At 42.5% G+C, this 23,251-nt stretch overlaps 1 protein-coding gene across 8 annotated transcripts in view; it reads left to right on the forward strand.

The window, feature by feature from the left end:
* The window catches only part of NFAT5 (nuclear factor of activated T cells 5), a 57,100-nt gene that overhangs the window by 19,969 nt on the left and 13,880 nt on the right, over positions 1-23,251 (forward strand). For 4 of the 8 annotated variants that reach the window (XM_042022855.1, XM_042022853.1, XM_042022854.1 and 1 more), the window contains exons 2-6: positions 2,025-2,150; positions 12,960-13,518; positions 18,552-18,744; positions 21,988-22,178; positions 22,986-23,158. In XM_042022855.1, the coding sequence (XP_041878789.1) occupies positions 2,025-2,150; positions 12,960-13,518; positions 18,552-18,744; positions 21,988-22,178; positions 22,986-23,158 (1,242 nt within the window). Of the gene's footprint in view, positions 1-2,024; positions 2,151-8,070; positions 8,184-12,435; positions 12,498-12,959; positions 13,519-18,551; positions 18,745-21,987; positions 22,179-22,985; positions 23,159-23,251 lie in introns of those variants that run through there. The other 4 variants (XM_042022857.1, XM_042022858.1, XM_042022859.1 and 1 more) reach the window with 4 other exon arrangements.

The following is a 23,251-nucleotide window of genomic DNA, read 5'->3' on the forward strand; positions in this document are numbered from 1 at the left end:
GGCATTGCTCTGGATGTGTTGAAATGCAGTTCACTAATGATGTGTTTTAGACTGTGAAGCTGCATCTGCTGCGAGAAAAGCAGGAGATTTGTTTTTCTTCTGAAAGTTTGGATTTGACCATAAACTTCTGCCCTGTGTTCATAGATTCACAGAAGGGGTTGGAAGGCAACACTGGTTGTCACTTTTGCCCCTGTTGTACTACAAGGAGCAGCTGCATTTGCTTTTCCTCAGAGATGAGTGCAGCAGTTTGTACAAGCCCTTGTAAATGAGCACCAGCCTTTACTCTGGCTGGCACTGGCACTGCTGCCTGTAGCAGGGCAGGAAACTCACAGGCAGGTGTTCAGGGCTGCTGCTACTCAAAATGTTTAGTGAGGGGCCCCAAAATGAGGGATTACAGCAGTGTGTGTCTGCAGGTAACTACAGAATGCTTTATATTTCATATGTAAGTTGAATATATACATACACTTGCATTCCTTTCTCCTCAAGAAAGCCTCTGAGAGGAGTGAATTGTCATCATCATCATTCTGTCATGACTCATAAAATATTCAGAGTTGACTACAAAAGCTCCTTTCCAAACCCCAAGTTAGTAGGTAATTGAGAGCTTTTCTCTTTGGGGTGGCTCTTGTGGATGTTTTTTTGTTTAAGAAATTTATTTTTGACTCTCCAGTGTGGTGAAGGTTCTGTCAAACCTTTTGCTTTAAAGGGATACTTACATCCAAGACTCCCACAGGATAATTTTTTCTTAGGGAGCACATGATTTTTGCAGTAATCCACAAGCAGTACAATTCTAATCTTTGTGAATAATTCCAGTATGATAAAGAGGGAGGGGAAGGAAAAGCCAGCATTAGAATTGAAGCACATTCCCAAAGGTCACAAGACCATTAAGAGCAAATCTTTAATTTCATGCTTCATTGATAAAGACCAAGTTACTTGAAATAGGGTCTAAAATATGGCGCCAAACCTCTATCCTGAAACACCTGGTGAGCACTCCTAAGGCTGCAGGTGTACAGGAGGCTGGAATTAGCTTGAGAGCTGTAAATATGAGAGGATGGAACAAGCTCTTAGGAGGGAACCTTAGGACGTCTCCTGGGTAACACACAAAGAGGAAGAGAGATCAAAACCAGGGGATTAATACAGGGCAGGGAAGACATGGACCTGTTGGAGCAAGCCCTGAAGAGGTCACTAAGTTGATCCAAGGCCTTGAGCCCCTGGGTGCTGGAGCCAGACTAGGACAGCTGGAGTTCACCTGGAGAAGGGAGGGCTCCAGGAGGACCTCAGAGCCCCTTCCAGGGCCTAAAGGGGCTCCAAGAGAGCTGGAGAGGGACTGGGGACAAGGGATGGAGGGACAGGACAGAGGGAATGGCTTCCCAGTGCCAGAGGGCAGGGCTGGATGGGATATTGGGAAGGAATTCCTGGCTGTGAGGGTAGGGAGGCCCTGGCACAGGGTGCCCAGGGAAGCTGTGGCTGTCCCTGGATCCCTGCAAGTGTCAAGGGCTAGGTTGGATGGGGCTTGGAGTAACCTGGGGATAATAGTGGAAGGTGTCCCTGCCCATGGCAGGGGGTTGGATGGGATGGGCTTTAAAGTTGCTTACCACCCACACCAGTCTGAGATTCGAAGGCTGTAGGATGTTGTTAGGATGGTAGTGCTAAAGTAGGCTTTTTTCCTTAAGAAGTCAGTTGCACAGTTGGAATTCTGAAACCAGATTTGTCTCAGATTCTCACGTGATGTGCTGCCCTCAGCCCTTCATTCTGGATGAGAATAGTTTCTCTGGGAGTTCATGAATTATTTCTTTGTTTGAACAAGTTTGTGTCCTTTGTTTCAGTCTTCAGAATGTGCATCTTAATGTTTGTTTGTTTTCTGAAATAACTTTTCTCCATGCTGTTACTTCCGAGCACTTACTGCAGCTGTTTCCAGAGGTTGTGAAAGGGTTGGGTAATAGTTTGTATCTTATAGGCAAAAACATTCTTTCTTTTCTTGTACAGGACACGGGTGACTTTTTGATCAAGTTCTTTTTGTTCCACAGAATCTGTCTATGACCTTCTCCCAAAGGAGCTGCAGTTACCACCTTCCAGAGAAACATCCATAGCATCCATGAGCCAAACAAGCGGTGGCGAGGCCGGTTCGCCGCCTCCAGCTGTAGTTGCTGCTGGTAAGGACTCTCCTTTATTCTTGTATTTTCTTAAGGTTTATAATGTTCTGGCCAACATGAACAGTGCTGGCAAAGTTCTGAGTGTAAGAAAGAGCTTGTGGAGAAGTAACAGAGTTCATTCTAGGAGAATATAGGTGGTATCATTCAGCTGGGTGATCAAAAGTGTCAGGTATTTTATGTTAATGGTTGCTGTGTTTCGTGTGTGCATCTCCATAAGAAATAAATTATCTGTTCCTCTATTCTGTTGTGCCACACAGGCAATTAACTCCTAGAATGCACTCTGTCTTCCAAGGGAATAAATCCCTGTTTGGAACTAAGGTGGAATGCCGACGACTGTAAACCAGTGGATTCTAGTTAGGATAAAAATGGAATGGGAGATGACATTTTGGGCCATGAAGCTTTTACCAAAATGTGAGGAGGAAGAAAAGGTCATGTTTTCCACTGGGGCCTGAGGAAGTGTAGTATTTAAACTCCTTTCACACACATCTCTAGCATGATGTGGTAAAAAATCCTCAAATACATGAGGATATAATGTATATCAGCTGAAACTCTGTAAATGACCAGTGTAGTTATTTTTCTAATTGACAACATATGAAAAAGAGGCATGACCTTTTAGTCTGCATCCTTTTCTTATTCCCAGCCATGTTGTAAACTTTAAAGACTCTCACTGATCTTCATTAAACATAAAAAAGTGAGGATCTAAGGACAAAGCTTTGATTTGGGAGGTTAGCCTTAGTGCTGGCTTGCATCTGGAATTCTTGTCAGTAACATATATATTAGTAAACATCTGTGCAATGGGGAGAAAAGATAATTTTGCCCATTATAGATGCATCTCCCTTCACTGGATAAGGAGGCTTTTTTCATAATTTGATCCCCATATATCTTATAAGGTCATGTTCCACTAATTGGCCTTAAATTGTTGCTTAAAAAAAAAAAAAGTCTGTAGGGTGCAGATTCAGATAGCTGCATTATTCCATTTTCTCTCTCTCCAAGTTCATATGCATTAAAGGTTTGTGTGAGACTGTTTCCCAGATTTGCATGGTTCAGGAATCCTGATCAGAACCTGAAGTGGTTGTAGATTTGTCAGAGAAACTTTACAGCACTGCTCACCATTCATGTTTTGCCAGACCTCTCCTGAGAACCTGTGGATTTAACTGTGCACAGTGGAACTTGGTCATTGAAAGAATTTGATGCTTTTATTATATTGGAAGGATTTGATACTTTTATATCACTTAAAAAATAATTTGGGCATCTGTTCTAAAATCAGGGTTCTTAATGGTGGGTTTGGTTCATAGACAGCAGCAACCAAATCTTGAAGAAACACGTATCCTAAAAACAACTGAACAAAACTACCCCACAAACCCTGTTACACTCTAAATCCACAGACAGACCTGAACTGCTAATTAATTCTGTACCTAACAGAAAAGACTTAAAAACTTGAATGGAACTAAAAGTCTGTTGCCTCCAGGTATTTGGTGTCTGCCAGCAGCCAGTCCAGATCCTTTAAAAAACCTGAGATGCATTAGGTGTGTTTGGGTTAAACTGCAGCACAAGTTTCTGGAATCAAAAACTTTAAAAACTAATGTTGAGGCTTTTTGTTAACACTGAAAGGAGACCTGATCATTCACCCACGAACACCTTTCAATGTCAGTGACCCTCTGAGCTGATACCAAATTGAGAGCTTGGATTATTAAACCTGGGGAAGAGGAGGGTCCAGGGTAACCTTAGAGCCCTTCCAGTGCCCAAAGGGGCTCCAGGAGAGCTGGACAGGGACATGGGGACATGGGCCTGGAGTGACAGTTGTTAAAAATTCTGTTTACACTGCCCCACCCAACCAGACAAAGACCCATTTTGTCTCCACTGCTGGTTTGAACGTGGCACATGTTCTTGCTGTAGCTGTACCACGCTGGTAGACAAAAGGTGGTTTACTATTTTCTTTAATTGTTTTGGGATTTCTGCTGTGTCTTTGAGAAGCTGCCACCTCACTTTCAGCCCGTGTTACCCTGCCTCGAGTAGTAATGAGAGGTCTGGTTAGGGTTTCTTCACAGAAAAATCATCCTGGGCTTTGTGCAGACCAGGTGTTTATACAGGGAAACAAACATACATTTTACACTTGCATTTCAAAAGATGAAGATTGACTATCATTTGTATACATCAAATGCTTAATAGCAGACTGTGGGCAGCTTTTTGGGGAGCTGACACTGTACAGGAGCAGGGTAAGGAGGAAGGACTGGCAACTTCTTGTTCTGTATCTGAAATTTTCCCCTTGTTTTCTATAAGTCTTTCTATTTTTTTTTTTTTTTTTGTCTGCTCTTACTTGCCTTAAAACCTCATATTTAGGAATGAGAGGGAAATGATAGTTCAGTCTGCATAGTGCTGTAGGTAATCTCATTTATTGTTGTTTTTGAAAGGAAGGGCTAATTTGAACAGCTAGCCACACCATGTAGAATTCCCCTGCAGATCTGATTACTCTGGATAATGAGAGGATTCCGTGACAGGGATTGATCCAAAGTGTTCAGAGCTTTTTACTACTCCTCTAGTAGTTCACACAGCTTGTTCTCTGCTTCCTGAAACACAGAGTAAGGCAATATCTGGCTGAAATTCAGCTTACTTGAGGCTTTTTTGTCACCTCGCTGTGGGGTTTTGTCCCATATAAATCACATTGTAGGTTGGAAATACTGCTGCAGTTAACTCCTGGTTTTTTTTGGAGGAGCAGGATGGGCTGGTTTTAGCAGTGATGACCTCACAGGGGCAGACTTCTAGTTCTTCTTCCATTTGGAAATTTGTTTTGTGATTTACAGAACAGTTGTAAGAGTATGAAAATGGAATGTTGCTGATTGGATTTTCATTAATTTGTAAATAAATGTGTATCTCCTATTCATTAATTCAGACAAAAGAGGTGTTACCCACTCTCTGAATATCAAACTGGCAAGTATGATTTCATAGAACTCTGGGATTTTGAGCTGCTAGCTCAAGCTTCTAATTCTGTGGTTCTTCTGGAAGGCAGAAGGGAGGGAAGGGGAAAGGTTTTACCCCTGGAAACGGTTCTCTGTGCTCGCTACTTGAATTCCAGTGTCTTTGTTCAGGGGACAGGAAAAGCAAGATTTTTCCCAGTGCAGCACCATAAACACATTAAATATGAATCATCTCCAGACTCTGGAAATGCATTGAGGGTGTCATGCTGAGAAATGTCATTGTGTGCTCTGCCTGGAGATTTTACATGAAATAAATGTGCCTGAAGCTTTCCCAGTGCTCCTGCACAGTGTTTGTGAGCTCCAGTTTTGAGGAGCAATGCTTGAGTCTCTTCTCAGTTGGTTCTGAAAGGCTGAACAATTTTTTGGTGTTGATCAAGACACCTTGAACCTTAAAATGCTTAAAATTCACTCTGCCAATTAAAGTCCTTTCTCAAAGGTGTCTTTCCAGCTTGTAGGTAGCTCATGGTTCTTGTCTTTAGGGGATGATCAGGAGTGTTTTCAATCATATTCTTTAAATGAGTGTTACTTTTTCATCTTTTCTTTCCAGTGCCAGGAATGCTCAAACCTTCTGAACCCCAGTGAACTGTTACAGAAACTCCCTTCCCTTCTCACCATTCCTTGTTCTTCCTGCAGCAAAACTTGGAATGAGATGCTTCATCTTGATGATCTCTCAAGCTGCTTTCCATTTCCCACAGAGGCAAATATATATATATTTCCATATTTTTTGCATTGCTGTCCAGTTTCCAGTTTGTAGTTTCCAGTGGAATTCTCCAGAGTGGTGTTCTTGCTGCAGCAAAAGGGGAACAGATTTTGTGCTACTGAAATGTATTTACTGATCTCCTCTTTTGCATTCTCCGTTTTGGGATACAGTTAATCTGTGATGTAGTGAAGTCTTCTGGCTCGCAAACGCCTGTGATTACATCCTAGGAAAATAGTAGGTAAATGATGAAACTTTACCTTTTTGTGATCAATTTTATGCTTCTTTTTATGCTTTTTCAGTAAAGGGACAACCTACTTGTCCAAACAGATGTAATTGGCTTTTTTGATTGGAGTTGTAATTGAAATGTTGCTATAAGCATCTTTGGTCATTTTAATGACGAAAATAGGGCTTTGCTTCTGAATTGCTACTTTAGAGACATGGATAAAGATATCTGCATCACCTGTGGGGTAGAGGCTGGGTGCTAAGGGGTCGTGTTTTCTGCTGCCAAAATAAGGCTTTTTCATCATTCTCAAACGGAAGATTCTCATAAAGCCTCAAAATGGAGATGGGTTTGTTTTGGTTTAGTTTTCCCTGAGTGGCTTCTCAGGCTTCTTCGTTTTTATTTTTACTGAAAATATTTTGTCCATTTATCATCCTTCCTGGTGTCATTAGTCAGTTTTTCCTGTTGATACAGAAATAATTACCAGAGATTTCAAAGGGGATCTCAGTGCTGTCCCCAGTTCTCTTATCCTGGGCTTACGATTGCACATTGTAAACAAATGAGCAGAAAAAAGGATTCTTCTTTGTAGTTGGCCTCCAATGCCTGTAAAAACTTCCATTTCTTTGTAGGCTTTTCCCTTCCTCTTCCCACCACCCTCCCAGTTGGAAATGCCTTCCTGTCATTTCCAGGAGGATGTCTTCCGGGGATTTCTGTCTGCAGCCTGCTTGCTTCAGTCACGAGTCAAATACTTCTTTCTTACACAATGAACTTCAAGCAGACCCTAATGCTCATTCAAAACTCACCCTCCTGGTGCTGTACGTGGGTTTAAGTGTTTCTCCTGGAAGTTCATGTCCCAAAAGAGCCGTGGCAGAGCCCAGTCTGGAGAGGCCAGGCTGTGATGAGGGTCAGCTTAGCTTGGAGAGGTTCCTTCATCATTCCAAAGGGTCTTCTGGTGAGACATCATTGCTGGGAAATGCCAGAGACAAAGATTTTTCTCACTGTTTCCATTTTAGGTGTTTTCTCTCCAAATTTAGTTGGAATATACCAGCTGTAAGGAGTCGTGTGTTGAGGGCATTCCTGCTCCATGAGCTTCCTTGGAATTCCATATTTATATTGGTGTTCATCTAGTTCATATTTTTTCTAAATTGTTTGTTTTCAGTCTTCATAAATTTCACATCTAGTTCGCATCTTTTTTCTAAATTAAATTTATTTTCAGTCATCATGAATTTCATACAGTCAGTAAACCCAGTTTTCTAGAACTACTCAAAGAAACTGTCATCATTCTGTGAGGTTTTTTTCTTATGGCAATTTCTTGCATTAAATGGCTCCTGTTATTAGATCAGAAAGACTTGAGAACTACTTTGTGACATGAGAATTCCCTGTTCCATAAGGAATCATGGAAAACCGAGGCAGCAAGGGGAAGAACAGTCCTGTTGTGCCACTGCTTGGACACCTCCTTCTGTAGCAGCATCGACAATGTTGCGAAGGCCAAGAGCAGTTCTTGATTTCTTAGGAAAAACCCAGCCCTATATTTAAGAGATAAAATAGTCTGTTTCTTAAATTGAGGTGTTTTTTGCCAGATCCATCAATCCTAATGTCTCATTCAGGGAGCTGGGGAGGTGCTGAGGAGTGGCAGAGCTTGGAGAGAGCAGCTGAGGGTCCCAGAGTTCTGCTTGCTTGGAATCAGCCTTTTACCCTGAGTGGGAAGATCTAAGATCCGTGGAGTTGGTGTGTGTGAGACACTAACAAAAGTCCTCCTTAGATACCTAAACTTGAGTGTTAATTGAATAATGGGAGTCATAACAAAACCATTGATTGATGTATTTACCCAAAGTATAATAATACACTGCTTGGGTCAGCATGGGAATGTAAAGGGGAATTTACACTGTTGGGCTTAATGTAAATTAAATTAACCTACCTATCTTGAATCTGAGTGTGTTTAATAACTGGTGAATTGGATTGCTTTATGATATTTGCTGGGATGCTAGTTTTTTTCTCTATTAATACACTTAACTTGCATTCTAGCTTCGCCATTCAGAGACAGGCATCGAGTGGTGGGTTGTGTGACAGTGTCTGTCAATAGTGAAGACAAATAGTGCCAGAGACACTTAACCCATCCAATCTCACCCAGGGTATAGGTCGGTCTTGTTTTCAGACTTCTTCATAAGTCTCTTTTCTTTCTTTCTTTTTTTTTTTAAATTTTTTTTTTAAATTTTACTTTTTTTTTTTTTTTTTGGTTTATTTCTGAATAGTGGATTGATACTGATTTGAAACTAAACTTTTTGGAAAAGTTTTTGACATGACATCAGTAATACAAGAAGAAGAAAAGTAGAACCCCAAGTTTGGCATGTGAGGTGTTGAAAGCAGGTTTGCAGCCACTTTGTAAGTTCTGGGTTTTACCTTTAAAACCTTTTGACAACACCAAAGGTTGATGGTGGAAATTTGCACAATTTCCTTCTGGGTCTGTCCTGAAATTGTTCTTCTGTGTCCAGGGGTTCAAATAAACCAATTGACATCAAAAAATCTTACCAAGGACATGACATGTTAGATAAATTAACACATTTAATAGAAGTTACACTTCACATATTAAGCTTATGTGCCACTTAATCCTCACCCTATGGGTGAGTTTTCATTTTTGACAGTTGTTTTCTGCACAGAGCATAGAGGATACCATGGGATGCAGGGGAGGTTCTGAGAAAAAAAGCAGTTCTTTAATGGCTTTTTGCTTGTCCTGGCTGTCCATGCACAGGTGGCTGGAAAACTTGTGAAACCAAAAATATCTTCAGTTTGTCTTTATAATCTTAAGCTTTCCAGTCTGGGAAATGACTTGCTTTTGCAATTAAAAAGCAAAGTCATCAGGACACTCTTTCTCCTTGAGGACTTGGTAATCCTTGTTGTATTTAAGGGTATTTGAAAAGAGTGAACAAGGATTTCAGGATTGGCTCCACGGAAGTGTTACCTAAAAAGACTCCCTCAATGCCGAGTAGTGATTTTTTTCTCTCTCCTGCCTTTCCAGCCTTTTTTTTTTTTAGAGGCTGAATGCCTTGTTTGACTTCACAGGAGAATAGGATATAGAAAATATGTCATTGCCTTGGTTGCTAATGCAGGAGGTAATAAATTTTCTTTGGTTTTTTGGTACTGAAAAGAAAAAGCCTGCCCTGGTTTGCTCACAGGACACTCTTTGCTATGTGCTCCCTTACTTTTAGTCCCTGTGCTGGACTGATTGGTACAATTCTGCCTCTTTTGGGGAAGAAAAACTTGTAGCACAGGCAACAAAGTCTGAATTACTTCTTCCAGCTCCCTTTTGTGTTACAGTGATGGCAGTAAAGAGATTCAGGAGGTTTAGTTTCAACAGTGATCACAGTTGCTCTAATGTGGAATATTATCTTGTTATTTATTAAAAAACGAGAAAAAAACCCCCACCTTGTGATGCTGATGCACATTTCATTTCTATTCCTGAGGCTGCACACTTGCCATGACAAGCACTGCTTCTGTTCAGTGTCATCGCTCTGAAAGCAAGTTTGATTTTGAGACTGTGTTAAATGAAATATATTCAGTCTTCTATTTCAAAATGTACCTACTCACTTAAAAATACATATATGTATTTGTCATTGCACGCACTGTTAAATTGCAAATCATGAGCCACCTGTAACAATTCCAATTAATATGTGTCTAAAGAAAGTAAAATAAAAGGAATGCTCAAGCTGGGGAAGGTGTGTGTATGCTCTCACCTTGTAAAGCAACACAAGTTAAGTCAAAATTACTAAATTATTTTTTTTCCAAAGTGCAGCACGTTCATCCAAGGAATCTATTTTGGGTGTCAGATACAAATGTGGCTTTGCAATAAAATGATGAACCCAAATGGGAGCCATGTAAAGCTCTGTTTATTCATTGCAGTAACATGGTGAATTCTTATTTGATTGACCCAGTTTATTTATTAGTTCAAAGGAAGATGAGTCGGCTCAAGGCCTGCAGACTCTGAGAAAACACAGATTTCACTGTTTCTTAGTATTTTCATAACTTAAAGTGTTGCTGAAGCAATTACTAATTTATCTCATTTATCCCCCCAAAAGTTTTTAAATCTGTGTATTTGACTGTTCCAATACAGCCAATTTATTCTATTTGCTGTAATATTTATCATACTTTCTTATTTATGGTAATGGCATTCATTTATTATATAAGGCTGAAGAGAGATTTTCTTGCCATTACTGTTCAATTTGGATTTATTTCCATAATCTAATCTTATCATTACACAGGGGCATCTCTGGTAAGTGGAGGAGAGTGTTACCAATTTATAATGGACAATGTTTATTTACTTTTTAAAAGTATAAAAGCCCACATACACATATTCATACGTATAAGTGCTTTTTAACTTCTTTAAAAAGAAAGGAGGAGAAATTGTTTTGGAGAGCAGTAATGATGATATTGCAGTAATGATAATATTTCACAATGCTGCACCCTAAAACACCACTACCATCACCAGCTCTTTTAGCTTCGTGCTGAAAAGCATTTGGTTCAGTGATATATTTATTTTTTTCCCTAGGAAAGTGAGGGAAAAGTGCAGGTTTTGCATTCCTGGCCAGGAGATGCACTGAAGCCCCTGCTGAGCCCAGTGCTTGTGTACGTGGCCCACGCAGAGCTGAGCCTGGAGTGTCCAAGGTTTTCTTACACTCCCAGGATTGATGTGAAAAGATAAATCTGATATTAATCTGTTGGAGGAAGAATCCTGCAGTCGAAGCCCTGCTGCCTGTTCCATGTGTGTGATGGTTTCATGGTCTGAGTCCTTGTCCCACAGACCCCCGACGTGCCCACACTGCCTCGGGCTCTTCCCTGAATTCCATATACTGACCTTTCCTGGGGCAACTCCTGGGATTCGGCCCCCCAGTCCTGCAGCTCGGCCAGGTGCTCCAGGGGCTCCCTGGGCACACTTCTGCTTCTCTCTGGAGGTATAAATGATGGATGGAAACTAATCCTCTTTACCAAAATAAACATCCCCAATAGCAGTGGGCTGTCTCAACTCAAAGTGGCTGCAAATCAGCTCCTAAATATTGTCACTGAAATGAATACCTATATTTAATAGTTCTTGCCAATCCTATAAATGTTTTTGAAAGAAGCATTGCATTAATGCATGATATAGAAAGGAGAAATTTGCCTTTAAATTGGAATGCAAAGTGACTGAATTCTCCAATTTCAGCCACTGTATTTGCCAAAGAACAAGCTGGAAAATGGAACTGGTATCATTCAGCTGCTCCTGGTTCACTGGGAGGCTCGGGGAAGGCAGAATAGTTTATTGATAAACTGTAACAACCACTAAATTTGACAGTCTGAAGTGGTGTAAGTTTGCTTTCACATTCATTAAGTACAGGAAAGCTGTAGGAAACAGTAATGGTTTAAAAATTCTTTATCATCAGTCATTGATACTCACAGTAATTCCCAGTATAGGAAAGTTGGCTGAGTTTTACTGTTATTTAAATGTATATATCATGGCTGAACATACTTTTTTCTGTTACTTTCAAATAACTAAAACTGTATAAAATAGTCCAAAAGTCTCTAAAACTTTTAGACTTGAGAGACTATTACAATATTTTGCATTTTAAAAAAATCCCAAGTAACAAAAAGGAGAAACATCATGTTCCTCTTAGTAATAAGCATTACCTGTGTGACAGCAGTAACTAGCTGAACAAACATACAGTATTATTATTATGTATATATTTAATGTACAGTTTGTTTCCAAAATTAGATGATTTCAGTGCTTCTGGTTTATCAGGTGTGCGTGGCAGTGCAGAAATACAGAAAACAGGGTCTCCCCACGGGAAGCTGAAATCTGACTATAAAATTCAGTTATTCCTCAGTGAGCTACAGATGATTGAAATAAATACATATGTTTGTCTGGCCTGCTTCCCCTGGAATATTTAACTCAATGTATTCCACTAATCTGTCCGTTAAAATTCTTCAATGGCAACAATTACAGTGTTCTCCAGAAATCTTCAGGGCTTTGGTTTAATAGTTTTCATGTTTCTAAACCAGGTTGAGCTCTGGGACCTCTGCAGAAGTCGCAGTCATAGTGTTGGAAATCTCCTGTTTAATGTGAATTTTTCAGAGGTCTGTCCCAAGCCATCTCTGTGGAAGGGACTGATAAAGTCTGAGAGAAATTGGTCCCAGTGACTGAACAAGTCAAATTACAGAGATTCCCAGTTCTTGGATCAGCGTGTCTCCAGCACAGATATTTCATCCCTCTTTTGAACCTTCGAAATCAACAGCTCACTCATAGTGACTGATACCAGTTCCATTTTGCCTACCAATTCAGTTGATTTTATATTTTATTTCTCATTTATGATGGAATAATCAGCAGCTCTTTTTCTCATTTATTTTCTCATATTTTTATTCCAGGATTTGCCTCTGAAGCAGGGAGTGTCTGCATTAAAAATGACCTGTAGTTCTCTGCTTCATAGGTTAGAAACTTATTTTAATATTTTGTGGCTAAGCACAGTCCCATCTTTAAAAAAAAAAAAAAAAATTAAAAATTTCCAACAATAAATGGTTTAATTGGCATTGAATGTGGATTATAAGCATTTTGTTTTGGGGCTATTTTAGATGAAATGGCTTCTACACCAATAATTAGTCCAGCTGAGGCAATGAAAGCTCTGTTTACTCGCAGCCATTTATATGAATTAACATTAAGTTGTAAAGAAATTTGATTACAGTGGATCGTGCTAAGACTTGTTTGGACATTTCCAAAGTATTGGCTAGGCTGTATTGCTTTAAGCACTTCCATTCCAAAACTGAACCAAATTCCAAACATTTCTTGGGGGAAAGCAATCGGTTCCTAAATCACCTTGATCTCACTGGGACTGCTATAGCCAGCACACGCCCCGCCACGGGTCCTGTATTTACTTGTGAATTGTACACCGCAGATGCTTCTTCAGCTCCCTCCTCTTCCTCCATGGGCGGTGCTTGCAGCTCCTTTACCACCTCTTCCAGCCCTACCATTTACTCTACCTCAGTCACCGACAGCAAGGCTATGCAAGTGGAGAGCTGCTCCGCGGCCGTGGGGGTAAGTACCCGAGGGGTAAGTGAGCAGCAGATAACCAGTAACACAGCCCAGCAGCACCCGGCCACGCCGAAGCGCCACACAGTCCTGTACATCTCGCCACCACCCGAGGACTTGCTGGACAACAGCCGGATGTCCTGCCAGGATGAGGGCTGTGGATTGGAGTCAGAACAGAGCTGCAGTATGTGGATGGAGGATTCACCCTCCAACTTCAGTAACATGAGTACCAGTTCCTACAATGATAACACTGAGGTGCCACGTAAATCGCGCAAACGCAACCCAAAGCAGAGGCCAGGGATCAAACGCCGAGATTGCGAAGAGTCCAACATGGATATCTTTGATGCCGACAGTGCCAAAGCGCCTCACTATGTCCTTTCTCAGCTCAGCACGGACAGCAAAAGCAACTCAAAAGCAGGAAATGGGTTGGTATCTGCTTTTTTTTTTTTTTTAAAAAAAAGAAAAAAAACGTTCTATCTCCACATGTAAACCCAAACTAATAAAAGTGCCCCCGTGCCCCGGCAAATGTTCTGCTCAGGTTCTCACATAAACCCCTCCCTTCTCTGCTGTCCCTGTCATGTCCTAGCCCAGGATAAGTTCTTCCTGCCCCCAGAAATTGTGGCTGCCCCATCCCTGGCAGTGTCCAAGGCCAGGTTGGACGGGGCTTGGGGCAACCTGGGATAGTGGAAGGTGTCCCTGCACATGGCAGGGGGTGGACCTGGATCTCTTGAAGGTCCCTTTCAACACAAACCACTCCATGATTCTGTGATAAGTTTTCATTAGACTTGTTAATCTTTATTTGGAAGATAGAGCTAAACTTTCCTGCAGCAATTAAATGCAGTGCTGATAAGCTCATCTGTTCTTTAAGTGAAATTCCCAGAGGGCCACACAATTTCATTTATAAAATGGCAATGAAAATGTATTTAAAAAGAAAGGCAGAGTGGAGTGGGCGCACCCTGAATGGTTGTTTGCAGGATTTTATGTGAGGATTTCAGTCTGTGCACTTCACCTGCTGCTGTGTTTGTCAAATAGAAATAGGAATGGGAGTAGAAGTTAATGGTTAATGTCTCGTTAAGATTTCTCATCTTTTAAATTATCGCTTGCTTTACTTTTTTATGAAATGTTAAGACAATATGGTGAACCAGGTTTTGGTTTTTCCTTGTGAATTCACTCTGTATTTGATTTTTTCAGAAATAAATCTCTAATGCTGTTTCTCTCTGTGCTTCTGGGTTGTGTGTGTGTGTCTGCGTGGGCACGCCTGGGTGGTGGCCCCTCATCTCCCACTTCACACTGTTCACTAAATGCATTCCAGTAGCTGCTTAAAGAGGACAATTCCATCAGTTTGCAAGAGTGTGTTTTCTTTATTTTATTTTTTAACTTGTTGCTTCTTCAGTACTTTTCAAATGGTCAAATGGATAGATTTGGCTCTTTTGTTTTGGCTTTTTTGGGGGCAGGAGTGCATTTTGGTTTGACTTTTATGTCTGTGCTTGCAGTACGTTCTGACGTTCATCACAGCAACGGGTCACTGTTAAAATTTGACTGATGGCAAAGATGATGAACTTCTCATATCCCAAAGGGAAAGAGCCTGGAGTCTGTATTCCCAGGGTCAGTGCAGTTCCATACTTAAAATTTCACTGTGAAAAGCAGTTCTGAGAACATGTCCTGAGTGTGCTGCTGCTTCCTGGGCATGGTGGCCTGCAGCCTCGGGGTTTTCACCAGCCAAAATCAATGGTAATTAAATAAAATATTAGTACCTGGTAGACCAGGCGGCTTGGAATGAGGGAAGTGCCTCCCCCAGCTCCAAGGGACCAGGCCCTCCCTTACACAGGGAAAAGCTTTACGGAAAGGCAAGAACTGTGCCACTGTAAACGTGATCTCAGGGAGGTTCTGTAAGCTCTGAAAGAGTATGTGGGATCTCGGTCTAAGAACAGAACAAGACTTCCCCAAAAACACTGGGCTGACTAGGGAAATCCATAGGTTCTGTGAGTGCAGAGGGGAAGAAAGTGGAATGTTTTTCCTTACGTGTCACAGGCCAGACTGAACTGCAGGAAAACTCCCAGGTAACAGAACTGTCCTTGGAAATAAATACTCTGGGATAAGAAGTGGCCAAGATCTTAGAAAATTTGATTTTGCCATTGGAATGTGGAGATTTGGCCTTACAAATCTGGGTCACCGTAGTGACTGGAGTTTTTTAAACTTCCCAGCCTGGTGGAGCTCAGCCAAGGGAGTTCATTTACTTTTGGCTTTAAGAAAAGAGCAAGGAAAGCTGCTGTGCTCCGTGGTGAATGGAAATGGCATTTGCCCCTAAAGACACAGTTGTTGTTAAAAGGCAGGAAGAGAAAGAATATGTTCCTGTGGAAACTTGGAATTTGTGAAAGCCTTTTTAGAAAGGGATGAATTGGTGGTGATTCAGGGCAGAGACTCAGGTTTCCTGGTCTCACTTTCACTTTCAGGTCTGCCCTGCGAACAGGCCTGATAGCAGAGCAGGACCAGGCCAAACTTTACTCAGGAGATCTGTTTGAGTAGAGTCATAAGATTTGCCAATTACATTTATTCCTTTTAAAAAAAGAAGTGCTGGATTAGAGGACATTTGTCTGGTAACAGTCAAATTGATAAATATGTGTGTATTAAATGTACAGGTGTGAATAATTGCAATATGCATAAACTGAATTAAAATTAAATCATTAATTGAAGGGATGTATAAGTGATTCATCCTCATATTTTGAGGAGAAGGACCACTGAGAAGTTCTGGTGAAGGCTTTAAATTGCCTTCAGGTTTGGTTAATTGATTGAAAGTAATGATTAAGTTTCTAGAGGAACGACTAAAATAGTTGTGAGGAGCATGTCTCTGCATAAATATTAAAATGATAAAATACTAGTACGCTGACAATTAAGGTACTTGGGATTTAAGGGTACAGTTCTCCTGGAGAGGTCAGTGTTAATGTCACGCTGCTGAAACGTGGCACTGGGAGCAGTAAAGGTGAATTTCATTTTGATGGCCGGCTCGCCAACGTTTCTTTTCAAAATTCAGCTATGTCCCAGTCTCATTAATTTATGGAGCTGGAACTTGCAGGTGTGGCAAGGTCAGACTGAGCAGTCCCTGTGGTGTCTTTCCATGGAGCATTGTCCGGTGCCAGTGCCCAGCCAGGGCCCCGCGGGTCCCAGGGTGGTGTTTGGAAGGGTCAAACACCAGAGCTGAGGTTGCCCAGCATCCCTTCTTGTCTTCCCTGTGGGAAGCTGAGAAGTTTATTTTTAAATTCTGAACAAGAAAAAGAAAAGATACTGACTGAAAGTTGGTAAATTCCTTGAAATGAGTAGTCCATGGGAGGAATGTCCTGACAGGAAGATAGAAAGTGATTGTGTAACGAGCTTGAATTGCATTAGAGTTTTCCCTGAACTTGTACAGAAGCAAAGACATAATGGTGTTAATTACAGTTTGTTTAGCGTGTTGAAGGTTTTCTGTGTGCTGCACTGAAGGACAGTTTTGTCCCTTTTCCCAAACGAAGGTATGTTGTGCTGTTGTGCATAGCTTCTTTTTGTTTTGAAGCAGCTAGTGTGACTGCACTGAGCAGAGTAGTCAGGACTCCTTGGCAGGAAGATAGTTTTATTGTAAGATGGTATTATTATTATTTTGCAGGGTTTTATGCTAGTTTTTATCTAGTTCCTGCCTCAGCTGGGTCCTGGTTGAGGGTGAGTGTGCAAGGCTGCCAGGGCCATGACTGGGCTGTCCACAGTGAAGTGCTTAACCTTCGTGGACAGAAAATGGGAATGGAAATCATCCAAAGCAGCAGCTCTTTTTTAACCCTTTTTTTAATGGGTAGTGAAAGGTTTTTGAAGGCTTAATGAAAATAAGAGTGTGACAAATAGGACCTGTTGCATTAGGTAAAGAGTGATGGCTTTAAACTAAAAGAGGGTTGATTTAGTATAGATCAAAGGAGAAGGTTTTTTAGAAGGAGGGTGGGGAGGCCCTGGCACAGGGTGCCCAGAGCAGCTGTGGCTGCCCCTGGATCCCTGGCAGTGTCCAAGGCCAGGCTGGACATTGGGGCTTGGAGCAGCCTGGGACAGTGGAAGGTGTCCCTGCCCATGGCAGGGGGTGGCACTGGATGATCTCTAGAGGTCTCTCCCAGCCCACACTGTTCTATGATTCCATGGCTTTCAGGGCTGTGAAATGTGGTGGGATGGGCACAAAGTGCCCGACTTTTCCTGGGGCAGGAAAAGGAGCAGTGCCAGGCCAGGCCCCACAGGGCTGGGGGAGGGCTGGAATCAGGGGCATGTGCTGTGTCCAGGGGCTGCTCTGTGCACAGCAGGAGCTTTAGGAAAGGTGTGGATCGTGTTTGTAAATGTAAATCATCTGGTAGTTGGGAAGAGCTGGGTCACCCCAGCTCTGGGTCAGTGAGAGCTTCATGCAGTGGCAAACCTCCCAGGGAATAATTTTGAAAAAAAAGCAGTTTTCACCCTGTTTGAGAAGGAAAAAATCCTGGATAAATTACTTCCATAACTTGCGCGTTTAAACAGGATTTGCTTTTTAAGCAATTCACACCTGTTATTTAAAACTGCTTTCTTCCCAGGCATTAGCTGTTAGAAACTGTGTTTTGCTAGGAAGGAAGAATGTGAAATTTGCATGAATCATGGGGCCCTTTTTCTGCGTGCACCGTGTGCTGCGGCACATCCACATTTCCTAGTGGGAAAGGAGTTTTTTGGACTTCAGGTTCATTACCAAATCCCGATCTCTGTAGGATCAAGGGTTATTTCCCATTGTGCTGTAAAGAGAACACAAAATGGCTCATGTGCTGATAGACTTGGGAGGGCTCCTTCATCCTGGTTTTAATTATGGAACTGAGCACAAGCCGCTGCATCTTATGGAATGCACCTGGTAAGAAAGGCCTTGTGCATACACTGATTTAACATTGGTGCAATTATGCCAGAGTTTTTACAATAACTAATTGGGTTTTGACATAAATTGGTCAATCTGTTTAGATGGAAATTGGAGCTGGAGTTTGCATGGATATACAAGTTGAGATGGAGACAGGCATGAGGCTGTTTTCCTGTTTAAAGAAGTGTCATTTAACCTTAAATCCATCCAGTGTGTGTGTACGTGTGTGTTTGTTACAGCAGCAAAACAGCTTGTTCAGGCTGTGTCATAGGCTCTGAAAAGCAGGTTATGAGGCACCTTCTGTTCGTTAACATCATTTAATGCTAGTTGTTTTTTCCTTCCTTTATGTTTGCTCTCTGAAACGCAGTTCCCATGTGCTCTGGATGGAGGAGGCAGGGAAGCACCATTCCTCTTCATCCTGCAGGTCTCCTCTGGCAGAAAGAGAATTCCAAAGTTTGCTTTTAACTACAAATGTTCCATCCAGTAATACACACTCTTTGCCTTTTTAGCTTTTCTGTGATTTGGAGTGTTTTTACTGGGGAGCTGCTTCTAACATCTTCTTGATGGTGTGCTTTGACTTCCCAGAGCATCAGAGAACCAGAAGGGAGCTGGAGGGAAGAAGACCCCAATGTTGTGTGGTCAGTACCCGACTAAGAGTGAGGGGAAGGAGCTGAAGATCGTGGTGCAGCCAGAGACCCAGCACAGGGCTCGGTACCTGACTGAGGGCAGCCGGGGCTCCGTCAAGGACCGGACGCAGCAGGGCTTTCCCACCGTGAAGGTAGGCTGGGGACACAGCACTGCCTTCCCAGGGCTGCCCCAGGGGGAGGGCAGCTGCTTTGGTTCAGTGGGCCTCCTGTCTCTGTAGTGCTGAGGGACCAGGCTTTGCAGTCTTTCGGCTGCAGGGGCTGGACTGGGTCTCTTCTTGCAGGTCACAAGTCTTGCTGGTGTCACAGAGTTAGAGGAGAGGGAAGCTGGATGTCAAAGCAGGGATACAAAATCTGGGATGCACTTCCTGTTAGGCTGCAGTTCCATGAAGTGTATGAGTACAGAGACATTCCATGCCTACGAAAGTGGGACAGTGAAATGCTGTAGCTGTTTGATGGCTGGTGACAGTGGGTCATCATTAGTAAGGACATAAAACCACGTTTCATTTAAAAGAACTTAATTATAAGTGGGATGTTTTGGTTTTGTTGCTTTGTTTTGGTTGGGCCTTTTTTTTTTTTTTTGATTGCTTGGTGGTTTTTGTTCTTTTTAATTCAGCACCATCTGAGTTGACATATGTAGTGTCTTTCAAGTGAGTCATGAAGATCTCACTGAGGTGTGTTTTACAGGTCGTACTGCTGAGTGTGTTTAGCATGGTACACGTGGAGGCAGTAGAGGTAGATGTGGATCAGGAGAACTGGAGATTGGGGGCAAGGAAAGAGGCAGCATTTATGTGCACAGTTGGCAGTTGCAGCCTGTTTCCTCTATGGACTTTGATGCCTTAAAATTCAGGTGCTGAAGGCCTCTTGATCTGAGGAGAAGCACAAAGAAGAAGGTTACAAGGAGATCTTTGACATTCCTGTTCACTAATGCACAGAGTAGGAGTTTGCAGGTCTTGTTTCTTACCTGTCTAGCCTGGGGAAAGCAGTTGGACTTACTTGGGAAGGTTTCCTAATGGAAATGGTAGAGAGGCTCACCAGGAGCAAGGCTGGACTTGACTTAGAGTGACAAACAGATGAACTGATGTCAAATATCCTCCCACGAGTGATTATGAGAGTCATCAGAGAGCTAAGTCCAGGCCAGCACTTCACTGGCACCATGGCAAATGACATACTGGGCATACTGGGAGGAGTGTGGCCAGCAGGTTGAGCGAGTAGACAGCTAGATTTATTATCATACAGATGAGGAGGGTGAAAGACATTTAATTTCATATTTTTTCTTAGTTACGTCACTTTGAGAAAGCAGCAAAGCAGTTCTCAACCCAAACTCACTTACCAGGTCCACAAAGAGATGTTTGTTTGTGATACAGCCCTTAAAATTTGTGCTGACTGCTGCTGACAGAATACAGAAGTAGACTTAACTTCAAAGTCCTGTTCAGCAGTGTTAGGAACACCAGCAGCCCTTCACTCAGTCCTCCTGAGTAATGCAGAACTCCAGTAAAGTTTCATAAGAAAAGAATCCATTCATATCGGCCTGTTGCTATGGGGATTTAGTGCTCATTTATGTGGATTTTCTTAATGGGCCTTTGTTCATCTGAATTTCCTTTTAATTCCTTTCCCAGTTACCCTTTAGCACCCATCAGTGAAAATTCTCTTTGGAAGAGTCTCATGTTACTGAATTCCTGGAAGTTCCAGTTTGCTTTACCAGTAGGCAGAGGAGTTCGTACCCTGCAGATAAAACTCTGCCAGGGCTGGACAGACAAATGAGTCAGTGAATCTTCAGGAAATCTGAGCTAGTGGGAAAAAATATGTTATGGACAAGGGGGCTTTTTGTTTTGTTTGTGGGGTTTAAAGATGGAGAAGAAGAGTGTAAAAATGTTGGTGCTCAGCAGAGATCTGGCGCTTGGGAGCGGCTCAGGTGCGTGGCTCTGACTCAGGCCAAGGAGGAGAAGCAGGTTCAGTGGCCATTTCAATAAAACTCTGTTCTTGGTGACTTAGAACTTGAGTCTACAATTGGTATGCAATGTTAAAATTGTATAACCAAGCCTTAACCAAGGGACTGGCTGTTGAGCCCTTTGTTGTGAGCTGTGCCTGTGGGTCCCATGTGGATGCCTGTGCTGGGCCACCTGCAGAGATCTTGGGGCTTTGCTCATCTTTGACAGTCACATTTGCTATTTGGACACGAGCCCACGATGATCTTATCAGTATTTACTGGTTTATTTTTTTCCTTTATTCAAACTTGCTACAGACTTCAGAGCTACATTTTTTAAGTGTGTCAGGGAATAATCCCCCAAGAGATTCTCCAGAGGATTCTGCTCTCATTTGCATGTCCTCACTAATAAAACTGGAGCTTCTTTCTGCAGGTGTTGCCTGGGCTTCCAGGCCTGGGACAAAAGACAACACTGTCACACAGAAATCCTTTAGCAACAAATGTGTCTCAATGGAAACATTAAAATACTCATTTTATCTCCTAGAATGCTCTGGCAAGGAATTTCCAGCTCTGGCCCGGGAATTTGGCAACAATCTAATGTTTCTTTTCACTTGGAGTATTTTTCTTAACTATTTCCTAAAAAGAAGGAGAGTTTCCTTTGTAATGCAATGTCCAGGTTTACTTCAGGACTTCTTTTACCTCAGGGTATTTTTAGTCTGTGACCCCAGTGGGGATCCCAGATAAAAAAAGCATTAAGAGGACACAAACCGTTTCATGCCAGGGTGTTCATGTAACAAAAATGAATGTATTTTTCACTGACATGTTCTGGGATAATTATGGCTTGCACATGGGGTTGCAGGAGGATATTAAAATGTCTGACTTGCTCTTATTTATGAAGTGTTTCAGTGAATCCTGACACTGTAACCTTTTAAGTAGGAGATGTCAAGTTACCATTTTTATTTTGGTGTCCGAAGGAAAGCTGGGCTTATGTGATTGGATGGTTGGACCATTCAATCATCCCATTCCTCCCTCTGCTTCCCTTTCGTCCTATTCTGACTCTTTCAGGGGTTTTGCAGGTGTTGGACAATTGTAATCAGGTTTCACGAGGATTTCAAGATGCGGCTGGCATGGAGGTGGGGTCCTGGAATGCCAGTGGCTGTACACATACTGAGCAGCAAAACCTCTTCACCTTTGGAACGAGCCGCAGGAAATGTTCTGTTTCTCGGCTGCCTGGTGGATGTAGATGCTGGGGGGAATCCTGGGAAGAGAGGGGGGAGTAGTCACAGCTGGGGTGAGAACAGGAGGTTGTATGAGATGTGAGAGTCGCAGCTGGGATACTTCTGTCTGAAGGTAGACAGGATTCAGGCTGGTTTAGAAACAAGATGTTAATAATAGTAATAATAATTAAAGCAGTCATTCCTGTGTTAATTGCCCACCTGGCGTGTTGCAGCTGGAAGGCCACAACGAGCCCGTGGTGCTGCAGGTGTTCGTGGGCAACGACTCCGGGCGTGTGAAGCCCCACGGCTTCTACCAGGCCTGCAGGGTCACGGGCAGGAACACCACACCCTGCAAGGAGGTGGACATCGAGGGCACCACTGTCATAGAGGTGGGGCTGGACCCAAGCAACAACATGACACTGGCGTGAGTAGCTCTTCCCGTGAATATTTTCCTTCGTTAGCTTGGGCTTGGGAACCGATTTCCTTTTTCCCTTGGATGGGTTATAGTGAAAGTCTGAACATCTTGGCAGTCTCCTCTCTCTGCTGCTCAGCTCTTGCTTGCAATTCGCTGTATTCAAATGAGATACCAGGTGGTGTGTGCTTTTTGGGCACAGAACCCAAAATCCTGGGTAAATGGCAATATTCTTCTTTTTAACACATCCGGCTGTGTTTGCTTCTCCTGTTCTTATTTTTTGGGCTGTTTTTTGCTTTAAATCATTTTGCATGGAGCCTGTCTGAAAAGCCAGCACTGCATCACTCACCTGGCCCTGTACATCTCCCCTAGGACCACACTTATGGGAGGACTTATCTGTCACTTCCAAGTCCCACTGAACATAAATAATATGACTACAGTAAGTTTTCTTCTACTCCTGCTTTCTTTAAGTGAATGCAGAATATTTTGAAGCAATAATCCTACAAACACAGATCTTGCCCTGGGGATGGAAGAATGAAGAGCTGTGATTCTAAATTGAATGCTTACCAGAATTACATTGCACTTTCTGTTTCATTCATGCTTTCATATGCCTTTCTCCCATGATTCATCATCCAAATTAGGCAGGGTTGAATGAAAACTTGAAAAAGGTCATAGATTTCATGTAAATAAAAAGAAATCTAATAAGATGTCAGTAATTACCTCAAGGCTTTTGACTTTGGCTTACGAAACTACTCGAGAGATTGTTAAAGATGCTGAACGTATTAAATGGTGAAATTCTGCTCTGTTTTGTGTTGTTAGGGTTGATTGTGTGGGAATCCTGAAGCTGAGGAATGCTGATGTGGAAGCCAGGATAGGCATTGCCGGCTCCAAGAAGAAAAGCACCCGCGCTCGGCTCGTCTTTCGCGTCAACATCACGCGCAAGGACGGCTCCACCCTGACCCTGCAGACGCCTTCGTCCCCAATTCTGTGCAGTGAGTGTCAAACGAAAGAGCTGAGAGTAGAGAGGGGTCTGGGTTTTAGTGTGAGCCCTGCATGGAAGGGGTGGTCAGGCCTTGGCAGAGGCT

Source organism: Corvus kubaryi, unplaced genomic scaffold (assembly GCF_017639235.1).
Source record: "Corvus kubaryi isolate FWS band 111438036 unplaced genomic scaffold, C.kubaryi_AGA036_p1.0 37225, whole genome shotgun sequence".
In the NCBI taxonomy this organism is placed as follows: domain Eukaryota; kingdom Metazoa; phylum Chordata; class Aves; order Passeriformes; family Corvidae; genus Corvus; species Corvus kubaryi.